This window comes from Diceros bicornis, chromosome 3 (assembly GCF_020826845.1).
Source record: "Diceros bicornis minor isolate mBicDic1 chromosome 3, mDicBic1.mat.cur, whole genome shotgun sequence".
NCBI lineage: Eukaryota > Metazoa > Chordata > Mammalia > Perissodactyla > Rhinocerotidae > Diceros > Diceros bicornis.
The window spans coordinates 78,403,988-78,416,118 of NC_080742.1; the positions used below are offsets into that span (position 1 = coordinate 78,403,988).

General features: G+C 40.8%; 1 protein-coding gene across 2 annotated transcripts in view; it reads right to left on the reverse strand.

Moving 5' to 3' along the window:
* Positions 1–448: 448 nt before the first annotated feature.
* Positions 449–12,131, reverse strand: part of UBE2H (ubiquitin conjugating enzyme E2 H) — a 98,700-nt gene continuing 87,017 nt past the window's right edge. For both annotated transcript variants that reach the window (XM_058529860.1, XM_058529852.1), the window contains 2 exons: positions 6,620–6,748; positions 449–1,666 (listed from right to left, as the gene is read on the reverse strand). In XM_058529860.1, the coding sequence (XP_058385843.1) occupies positions 1,542–1,666; positions 6,620–6,748 (254 nt within the window). In that variant the 3' untranslated portion in view covers positions 449–1,541. The remainder of the gene's footprint in view (positions 1,667–6,619; positions 6,749–12,131) is intronic.

A 12,131-nucleotide genomic window follows, 5' to 3' on the forward strand; every position in this document is an offset into this window, starting at 1 on the left:
GAAGGTTTTAGGATTGGCTAATTCCGCTATTGTCCTATTGGTTGTGGCAAAAACAGAATACAGAGTTGCTGTCTGAAGTTCTCCACGTTCAGCAGGCAACACTCAGATTTGAAAGGAACTCTGCTGGCAACCTGGACATATGGTTAGCTGAGCACACATTTGATTAGCAGGCATTTTAAACTGTCTGATTTCCTCTTAACTTATACAAGAGAGAAAATTTTCTTCTTTCCAAACCTGTTCTACTACATCATATTTCTGAATCCTTTCCTCCTATTCAGCCACACTCTGAAAACAGCGGTTTGTTTTTCTCATGTAGAGCCACTTTGGGTACAAGAACCTTTATTTGTTCCAAATATTACTCATTTTAAATTTAGAATATGTGTTGGGTCTAAAATACCCATTTCCCACTCCCACAAGATGACGACCAGGCTGCTGCCAAGAGCAGCAGATGGGCGAACAAAACCAAGCATGAATGAGAGTACCCAGGAGTCCCCGCCGCCAGACGGGTCTTCTTCCCGAGGCTCACGGTCCACTGAGCGGCTGTCCGAGGAGGCGGCCATCTCTTGGTAGGTGAAGATTAAATCTGCAACCTGTCTAAGCACAATTCACACACACGCCGAAAAAAAAGAAAAAAAAAACCTCAAAACAAAACCACCTTCAAATTTAAAGCTCTTCGTCCAGGGTAGCGGTCTCAAAGTGGCCAACAACAGGATGAGGATGTGACTCTGCACGTGCTGGATGAGAGGAAACATCTTCCCAGTCACTGTTCTCCTCCTGTCCTGTCCTCTCAAAAAAGGTCTGGATTACAAGCTCTACCCAAGAAAAAGAATCAGGTTCAGAAAACTTTCAAAAGGTTCTCCAAAGCAAACACTTGTGGCTGCAGGGCCTCGCAGCAAGAAGGGCAGGAATCTACATATAAAAATGTACTTAAAATCTGAGTCAAAAAAATTGGTTTAAGTTTCAATACTCCAATTAGCTCCCTGCTTTATACTGTTACTCCACAGAAATGGGGCCACCTAGGATTCACAGGAAGGAGCAGCTCTGATTCTGACGGGGCTGGCTCTAAATACTCCCACAGCAGGGCTTTTCCTCCCCATTTTTTTCCTTTCCATTTAGAAAAAGCACTATTCTATCTTCATGTCCAAGAACTGGTTGGTTTGGTTTGTTTCTTTGGAACCATCAATAAAAGAAGCAACTTTTTCTTGTTATTTTTACTCACGTCTATCTATCAGAGCGGCTATTTCTTTCAACAGTTCAGTAGCATACAGGCTGACTTGGCCAAATGGACTTATGAATGCATGCATTCAGACCGCATATTGCTACCAAAATGGAATGTGGGAATATGCTATGCACCTCAGGTTGAGAAATGACCAAGAAATCAAGATCTAAAGGGTGATATATAATATATATATATCAATGCTATTATTCATAAAAACCTTGTTTAGTAATAAAAAAAATTGCTTTGTTTAAATATGAATATTATAGTCTGCTTCTCATGGTTAGGAAATAATAGTCTTTCTGAAAAGCAGATGCTTCTTCTACTACAACTCCATATCCTGGGCCTCATCTTCCGAAAAGTCAGACATAGAACTCTCCGATGAGCTGTCACCGGTGCCCTCTTCCTGCTCTTTCAGCGCCTCCTCCGTTGCATATTTCTGGATGTACTCTGCACAGGGGGTGGGGATAAAGAAAACACAAGGGCAGTGAGCAGGCAGGCATGTGCTTCAGCGACCCCCAAGCTGGCAAGTCCCAGGGAGGTTCGAGCCTTCCTTACATGCCAGGGGGTAACAAAGATGATAGTTATGGTCTCTAAAGCTAAGGGGAAAATCCCACAGGGAGATGTCTTTGGAGTTTGTGCATTTTGCCCCCTTAGTAAGAGAGGCAAAGCAGAACACTTGATTTGCAGGGGAATAAATACACTGCATCACTATCCTAGGAACTCCCTTGGGCCATCACCTCCCAGGTGGATGAACACCCCCGAGGTGGAAGTGTGCCACCCCAGTAGCTGATCACCCTGGGCCTCAGCTGCACGCCATGGGAAAGCCGGCAGACGTCCAGGATAATGCCTGGTGTTAAATGGCCTCCATTCTCCAGCCAGAGCGCCCTCCAACTCTTTCCTTGTTGGCTTACCAATATGGCGCACTCCTCCAAACTTGATGGACTGGGGAAACGCGAACCCCATACTTTCTATGCTAATAAAACCATTCACCTCCCAGATAGAACAGGACTAGTTATGGTTCCGTAGTAATTTACAAGGAAATCCCCCATCATTTTTAGATCTGCAGTTATATAATTACAGTCAGCCCAAATCTATTATTTTGGGAATAGATTTTAGCCTAAACAGAGCCTGCCTGTCAGGTTTTTGAGCAGCTGGTAAAAACAGTCTCCTAATCTGCTCTGGAATGAGCTGCTATCTGGAGACACAGCTACCTTCTGAGCGACTTCACCATCTATTATCTACCTAAAGATTTATGCTACTATACCCTAGGCTGAACCTGCTGGCTGAAAAAAATTTTAAGAACTGCTGAATAAACAATTAAACTTGTTCCTAAAAACTCTTAAGTGCACACTGTTTTCAAGTAACTAGCCTACACACAATATGAAAAGACAAGAAAGAATCCTCATTCAGAATGCCAGTAGGAGAAAAACATCTCCTCGTGTCCTGATGCCTTGTTTTTCCCCCTATAGAGCTGTAGGGACTAAGTGCAAAAGGACAATAAGGGAAATGGCTAAATGGGCCTGCCAAATTTGAATAACTTAGTGCAAGGGCCTAGTTAAAAATATTTATTATATTTTTAAAGGGTTGTTAAAAAAACAAAAAAGAAGAAGAAAGAAAGAAAAAGAATATGTGACAGAGACATGTGGCCAAATCTGGCTCTTTACAAAAAAGTTTGTAGACTTCTGACTTCAGAGTCCTTCAAATTCATTATAACAAAATTTTACACAGAGATAATGAGATTAAAAAGCCCCTGACGAGGTAGAAATTTACCTTAATTCACCTTTTAGAGTGAGAAATGTTTATTAAACCCTCTGAAATTTTATTTTTACTCTAATGGGCTGGCTACTTTGTTTCTTCCTTTGTATAAAGAAGTTGCTGCACTTTGACATTGTTCTTGGACGCTCTAATTTGCTAGTATCAGCCTTAAGTATATTCAAGGAAACAAATATGTATTAAGTGCTTACTAGGACAAGGCCTTTCAGGAGAGAGAATAATGAAGAGCAAGGTCACTAATGTGCAGGAGAAACAGATAACGATAAAAGCAGTGAGCTGCTAAGCGCCATCAGAGGAAGCATGGAGGAATGGACTGCGGCCCTTAGAGCCAGGAAGGCGATCACATCTGCACTGACCCTTGAAGGAGTCCTGTCGGCTGCAGCACAGGAGGCGCCATGCCAGGGGAAAAGCATAGTCTCCCCAAAAGCACAGGGAGAGGAGAAGTGGTTGGGATGTTAAGATACAACATTAAGAGAGAACTACATTTGTTTCCTTTCTGTAAAAAAATTTGCAGCAAATAATGCAAAACGTTTTGCTATACAGTCATGTGTCGCTTAACAACGGGGATACATTCTGAGAAATGTGTCATGAAGTGATCCCATGGTTGTGTGAATGTCATAGAGTGTACTTACACATACCTAGATGGTATAGCCTACTATACACCTAGGCTATATGGTAAGAATGTGGTCCGTCGTTGTCTGAAATGTTGTCATGTGGCGCATGACTGTAGTTGGATGGCGGACACACGGTTGTTAAGTTATTCTCTGTTTTTCTGTAGGGGTGAAACTTTCCATGACTAACTAAGGAAGCAAAGAGACGGGTATCTGAAACTCATCCAATTTGATTGTCACATATTGATACATTTAGAGGAGTAAAGGCAAAGACGTAGATCACTCACACTTACAGAGAGTCCTGAATGGCACGCTAAGAGGCCACTCAGTGAAGGTTTTTGAGCAGGAAGTGACATATCTTTAGAAAGCTCCAAGGTGCCCCGCCCTACAAGCAGTCCAATATTTATGAGATAAAACAGCATCAATTAAATATGAATGCTGACCAATGTTCATGGTAAGAAAGGGTACCTACACTGACCTGTGATGTTAGGCGTGGAAATGTCCAGGAGGCAGCTGGGGAGAGAGGTCATGCCTAGACACACATTTTTGGAAATCATCTACCTGGACGGGATTATCTCAAGCTGTGAGGGGTGAATAAGCTCCCCACAGGGTGGGGGAGAGGAAGACAGGTAGTTGAAGATGGAATCTTAAGAGAATGACCAAGTTTAGAAATTGGAATGAGAAGAGTTTTCACAAAGGTAAGGGGTAAAATACCAAAGCTGCAGAGAGGTCCAGGAAAATGGATCTTGAGAAGGGTCCACATGATTAGGAAGAAATGAGATTACAGATTCAGTAGAGGAGGGGGAACAAACCAGACCTCAGGAGTTTAAGGCAAGGAAGCGAGACGTTTGAAAATGAAAGGAAATACAGAGCAAGACTCCTAAAGGAGGCCACAGGACTTCTGAAATGGCCCCCTAACAGTCTGCAGGTGGAGGGGGAGGACCAACAGTGCCAGGATGAAGGGCATAAATGGGAGAATAAGATCACAGGGTAGTGAGTCTGAGAAATAAGACAGGACATCTCTTATTCCCATAGGGGGAACAAAGAAAAGATGGGGGGAATAAATACATATAAAAGGTACAGTAGGAAGTTGGGGAGAGTTCAGGTCTGATAGCCATGATTTTCTCAGATTACTAAGGAAGACAAAATGACAGCCAACATTAACATTTCAGAAAGCTAGAGCTAGCCAGTCTAAGATAAAAATGTAGGTTGGGTTCTTTTTGTAATTGTTGCTATAGCAGATAGGTACTAAACAGGAATAGTGTTAAATTGCTGAGGCATAATGACTATAACAACTATAGAAATATGCTGTGCACCGAGATATCTGTGGGTTGCAGACACTGTTAAGTGATTCCTATGTCAAAACTTGAATACAGTCTCATACAAGAATTTTATCTGGTTGAAACTGCCTTTTTCTTGAAATACACGTTTGTTTGGCTATGTAGATATTGTGCTACCTAAATTAGACATGAATTTGTAAAGCACCTGAGACCTAAGTAAATTAATTAGAGTCGATTTATTTCTACTTTATCTCAACAAAAGTACCAAACAATACTCTAGAGAAACGTGGGAAGAATGAGAAAACAGAAGGAAAACCATTGCTCAACAAACAGCCCCGAATGCTCCCATTTGTCTCATACCAGCACTGTTAAAAGTGAAGACCTATATATTCAAGCTCTCATAAATTATTTCTACCCTCATCTCTTGCAAATGTACCTCAGAGGGGCCACACATTTCGCAGAAGTTGATGTTTTGAATTGCTATGCAGATGGGCAAGTCATGCTAAAAATTGGGCAGATACCAACGCCTGCCACTGTTAAGAGCAGGCCCATTTTTACAGACTGAATTCCTTTCCTTTCTGGTAGAACTTTATGTATCTAGACTTTTCACTATGACAGTTCTCAAACACATATAGAGATAAAAAGGACAATATGATGAACATTGGTAAACCTGTGTGGAGCTTTAGATGTTCTTTTATAACTATATTTTCATTTTTATGAAATTCACATCCCATTAGCATGTAAACTGTTTAAGAATAGGAAAATAGGGTTCTAAATCTTAAGGGATGAGCAAACTACCACCACTACTAGCACATTTCTAACTTGAACAGCACATTTCAAGTTTTAATAGAAAAGTCCCATAGCACCAGGGTACTGGGGCCGGGTATCTGCTGTAGAGGAGAAATGCGCCCAGATGTAAACTTCCCAAAGTAAAAGCAAATCAGTATGGGACCAAGAAAAGAAGCCCGTTGGGTATTTTTTTTTTTTCCTGAGGAAGATCAGCCCTGTGCTAACATCTGCCCATTTTCCTTTTTTTTTTTTTTGGCTGAGGAAGACTAGCCCTGGGCTAACATCTGTGCCCATCTTCCTCCACTTTATATGGGATGACGCCACAGCGTGGCCTGCCAAGCAGTGCATCGGTGTGCGCCCGGGATCCGAACCGGCGAACCCCGGGCCACCACAGCGGAGTGCGTGCACTTAACCACTTGCGCCACCGGGCCGGCCCCCAGTTGGGTATTTTTAATTCAACAGGTGAAAGGACATAATTTTTTAAAAAGTCTCAAGATGAATTAGGCATTTCCCAGCTCCCGAAGCTGCTTTCCTGAAAGGCCAGGATGATACTGTCTGTGAACAAATGTGAGATTATGCTTTTCAATTAATACTTGACTCTCAAGTCCAATTTTCTAATTTTACAAGTGGAAGCAAATGAAGGCAAAGGTTTTTTGTGTCCACAGGGATTTCTGGCAGAGTTACATCCACTACCATCCAACAGGTGAGCCTGCCACTTTCTCATCTTTCCCTTCGCTCTTTCTCTCTCCTTCTCTTCTTCCTTGCTGGTACCTCCAGTCTTCAACGGTGTCTCTGACCCTCGGAACTACAGAGGCTAGTGAGCTCTGCTCCAGCCCACAGCTGTCTCTTTTTAGGCCTGAGAAAAATGATTAGAAGGGCTTTTAATTATCAAAGCCCAATAGACTTAAAGTTCTTCTGTCTCCAGGTTAAACTATTTGCCTTCTTACCTTTAATTTTCTGCTTGTATTCTTCTGGTCGGTGGAGGTACATGGCTGCAGCGTCACCATTGAGAGGATCTATGGGGTTAGGATAGGCCAACAACTGGGGCAGGAAGGACTCAAATATATTGGTAAGATCTGAAAAAATAAACAGAAATACATCATTAATGGAACAAGCAAGTTCACCTAAAATTCATTTGAATTCAGTAGTCAAAACTGCTTACCTTCCTAGATATTTAATCATATGGATGTTTTTCCATATAAGTGTGCTCCATTACATGTGATCTATATTATATATTCCTTTCAATACCAATTTTTAAATTTAATTTTAATTTGAAGAACCAGATAAAGGTATATCTGATATTCACTTTGAAAGGCAATTGTCCCAATTCTAATTCACTTCATTTTTCTAAACCAAGAATTTAGAAATATTACATACATTGTTTATTAATTAAAACTTGTGTCCCAATACTCTACAGCACTCTACATTCCAACAAAATGAGTAGTTAATCTCTTAATATCACCATTTTCTACAGCTTTGAAAACCCCCACCCTGAAAAGTATTCAAGCGCCAGATTTTAAAAGAACTGAACACAATTTTATAGGCCTTGACATTTAATTCAATTCTCCTAACTTCTAATGAAGGTAAATATAACCAGTTTTTCAATTATTCTGGGTAAGGAGGATAGGAATCTATATGGACCACTTAAAATTATAAATAATCATAAAACAGATAAATACCAATCTACTATATTTATTAACTCCCTTCTTGCCAGATTCAGAACAAGGTACTGGGTGTACACAGATGACATCTACACACATTCAACAAAAACAACAAAAACCCTGTAGCCACACAGTGTTTTATAAAGGATATAGGCCTTGAAAACCTGTAAAATAAACCACACATCCCCATAAATTCAGAGACGCTCTCCCATTCTATGTGCTTCTCAGTTAGCAGACATAACTGTAGAACCTTAACGCCTCCATTTCTCTGCCCTATTCTAGTTACTCAACCATGTTTTATAGAAAACATTTGTTTCTGGAGGGAAGGCTAAAATATAATAGCATAAAAACTACTCTTTAATTTATTCTGCTCTTTTAATGGACTCTTTTTTTGTTTTTCAGAGTGAGCACTCTTATCCAGTATTATAAATGAATGTTTTGTCAAGCCACATCACTTTAGATTAGTGGTGCTCAGCCAGGGGTGATTTTGCTGCCCACCACTTGACAATGTCTGGAGAAATTTTGGGTTGTCACAACCAGGTGGGGGAGTGGGGGCAGGTGGTGCTACCAGCATCTCGTGGATAGAGGCCAGGGAAGATGCTCAACATCCTACAACGCACAGGATAGCCTTTCACAACAAAGAATTATCTGGGCCAAAATGTCAATAGTGCTGAGGTTGAGAAACCCTGGCCTAGACAAAAGGGGTTAGCAAACTTTTTCGTAAAGGGCCAGAGTAAATACTTTAGGCTTTGTGGGCCACGTTCAGTCTCTGTTGTAACTACTCAGCTCTGCCACTGTAGCACAAAAGCAGCCATAGACACTGGGTAAACAAATGGGTGTGGCTGTGTTCCAATAAAACTTTATATACAAATACAGGCAGCCAAAGTTTGCCAACCGCTGCTCTAGAAAACCCTACAAATAAGAGGAGGCTTTTCCTTGTCACTGTAAGGTTAAGAAAGTGAACAGTCAGAGAATGAGCTAGAGCTGCTCTATTTTTTTTTTTTAATTTTTTGTTTATTGCAGTAACATTGGTTTATGACATTGTAAAAATTTCAGGTGTACATCATTGTACTTCTATTTCTGCATAGATTACATCATGTTCAAGAGCTGCACTATTCAATAGAACTTTCTGCAATTATGAAAATGTTCTGTATCTGCACTGTCCAATGTAGTAGCCACATGTGGCTACTGAACACATGAAATATGGCTGGTATGACTGAGAAACTGAATTTTTAATTTTGTTTAATTCTAATTAATTTAAATTTAAATAACCACACATGGCTAGTAGATCCCATATTGAACAGCTCAGGTCTAGAGTGATGTAATGGAGAGTCCTATGACAGCTAGCACAGTCATGTCCTCATGAACAGATGTTGATGTAGAGCACGTTTACCTCTAACCCCAAGTTATGGACTTGGTATTATTACACAGACTGAGGCTATTTCACCTTCATAAAGCTAATTTCCCAAAGAACCACATTATAATAAGATTCCCATGTACCAGGAGACAAATACAGAGATTCCTAATCAATAGAGCAAAACAAAAATAATCTTCCAAGATAACCCCCAACCATCTGCAGTAAGATTTTTACTGCTGTTTTTCTTATAATTTTTTAAAAAAGGAAGCAACATATTCAACAAACCAATAATTATTCATGGTACAAAACCACTGAAAACTATTTGCAAAGGCTAACGGACAGAGAAAAATGCTTATGCTCCAATGCCAGGTGGAGAAAGTCCATTAAATGGTATGTTCTCTAGAATTACAACTATGTACAGTATGTATACCTAAGAACAATATTTAAAAAGTTATGTCAAGGCAATAGGCTTGTAATTTCTACTTTTCACACTTCAAATGACACTATTTTTTTTACCTTTAAAAATGGAATTTTCCTATAAATATGTCCTTTCTACTTCTGCATATGTTTGAAATATTCAATAAAACATGAAAAGTTTCAAAAAATTTTTCTTTTCCTCTCTTTATCCTTAGGTGGGTGGGTTATTAAGGCAGTGGTAGGAAATGCCAAAAGATAAGCAAATTAAGAAGAAAAAACAAGGAGTGTGGAAGTTTTACAAATTGAACATGATCCTAGAGCAGGGAAGAGTTAATAAGAGTTACATGAACACTAGTAACAGTAACAGGAATAGCAGCAGCAAGTTCACACTCACATAGCACCTACTACAAGCCAGGCACTAGTAAACACTTTACATAAACACTCTTACTTTCACTATAGCCAGTGAGGTAGGTACCATAACTATCTCCATTTTGCATATGGGGAAACTGAGGCACAGAGAGGCCAGAGGCTAAGTAACCTGACCAAAGGGCCAGGTTTCAAACCTGGGCTTACCCTATGCTGCCTCCCTTAACGGCTAAAATGAACACTGTCTCAACCTTCTTGATGGCACAAGCTCCCCGCACCTTGGTGTCAAAATTGCATACCCTCAGAAATGGCCACCCCCCTCTCAAAGTTTTCCTTTCTCACAAGTCCAAGGCCAGCAGGATGATCTCTAAGCAGAGAATGGTCAGAAGTTTCTGCAGCTGAACTGTCTGATATTTCACAGAGGCAGTGTGCTTGTTTTCAAGTAGCCCAACCACAGGAAGTAGCCCACAGCTGTTCACAGATACCGGTGCACAGTGAGCTGGGCCAGGCTTCTCCTGCCATGTCATCATTACAGGCGCTGCTCAAAAAGATTAGCAGCAGAATGTTGCTATCAAACAACAAAAACCTTAAAAAAATAAAGTACAGGTTTTATTCTCTTTAAGTATTGTTCAGAAGTGCTTCAGGACTCGAGAAATATTGCAGACAACATGGTGAATATTTCATAACTAGGTGTTTCATGTGTTCCAGGAAGAAATTTTTAAACCCTTCCCCACTACTTTTAAGTTTTTTAAGCTACCAATAAGTGCCTCTGCCTAGGTATTTGTTCCAAACAAATACAAGAACGCTCAATTACTGGTTCTTCCTTCCTGTGTCTACTGTCTTCCTGCATTAACATACTTTTGATCCATTTTACAGATGTGCTGAGTCACACCCATAAAACAGAAGAGCAGAAAAGGAAAAGTACACAGCCCAGTTTCAGGTGAAGATGACAGCTTCTGAAAGCCAGGATGTTGTGGCTATGGCCATTTTAAAGGAGTACAGCATTCCTGAAGGTGGCTAACAGAGTGATTACTCCTGAGAGGGTCCTCCCCAAAAGAACATCTCTCAAACGTGCAGATGTGTACAAAATCTTCTTTCAAGATAAATATGTTGGCAGAACGGACCTAAGCTATAAACCAAGAATGAAACAAAGATACTCATTCTTTGGAAAAATCCATCATAATGAACATTTTTTCCTAAAATAGTAAAAACATTTATCAGTTCAAAAGTCTTTTTTAAAAAACATTAACCTTCCACTTTTTGAAAGGGAGAGAGCCAGACACAGGTCACCCAATCTAGCGATTACAGTCAGCTGGCTCCATTACTGGCTGCCTTAATTTTTAAGGGAAGTCCCAGGATCCCTGAGAAGGGTTTATGATGAGCAAACAGCTCTTACTTTTGCTTTGGACTATATCAGCACTTACCAAAATGCAGTTCATAAGGACTGATTCTTCAGCCTTATCTTAGAGTATTAATGTTAACAATATTACAACCCTCGTACCTCAGTTTAGGCACATAAACTAATGATTTATATTCATATTTAATTTTTAAAAACACTCAAATCATACTCATCTCTCATCAAAAGTAGCATCGTTTGGGGCTGGCCCCGTGGCCTAGTGGTTAAGTTCACGTGCTCCGCTTTGGCGGCCTGGGGTTTGCAGGTTTGGATCCTGGGTGTGGACCTAAGCACTGCTTATCAAGCCATTCTGTGGCAGGTGTCCCACATATAAAGTGCAGGAAGATGGGCACGGATGTTAGCCCTGGGCCAATCTTCCTCAGCAAAAAGAGGAGAATTGGCAACAGATGTTAGCTCAGGGCTAATCTCTCTCACAAAAAAGTAGCATCATTTACCCCCACTCAGTCTAGAGCAATGGTTCCTGGGCAATTCTAGGTCCTGGGTGTTTCTCCAGCAGAATTACCCATGGGGCTTTTGCAAAATATGCATGCTGAGGCCTCATACATACCCCAGGGATTCTGATTTAGGATTGGCCAGCGTGTGTGCGTGCGTGTGTGTGTAGAAATGCACAGCCAGGAAACACTACCTACCCTATGCACCCCCTATCCCCAGAGACCAAATGGGAAGAGGGCTAATTTGCTTGTGGATTCTTTGGTTCAAGGTCTTGGCAGCTAAGCTGAAGAGGTCTAGTTTGGTGGCCCTCCCTGAACCTCTCATCGTTCTTTTCTGCTCACTGTGGTCACCATCACTTCCTCCAGGTAGAAGAATTCCAAACTGTAGGCAGGAAAAAGTGGATCCATTTTAGAGGGACATTCAAGGGCTGCTTTAGAGTAGAATAGGCAGTGACAGTGGACATCGGGTGTGGAGCAAATTCCATTAGGCTGAACTGTCTCCAGCAAAAGGGAAGCTGGCTCCTTAGTGGTGAACAACAGTTGAAAAACCTAGAAGACCACAAGTCTAATCTCAGGCCTTCCACTGACTTGCTCTTTGACCTTGGGCAGGTCTCTTCCTCTCTGTATCTCAATTTCTTCATCTGCAAAAAGAGAAGTATAATACTGCAGTTCCTTACAAGGAAAAATTACACATAACTAAAAATGACTATTAAAATAGGCTTCAAACTGCAAAGGACTAGACTAAAATATTAATACAAATATGACATCTTCTTAGAGTAGAAGGTACCTGTAATCCCTCAAGGAATACAT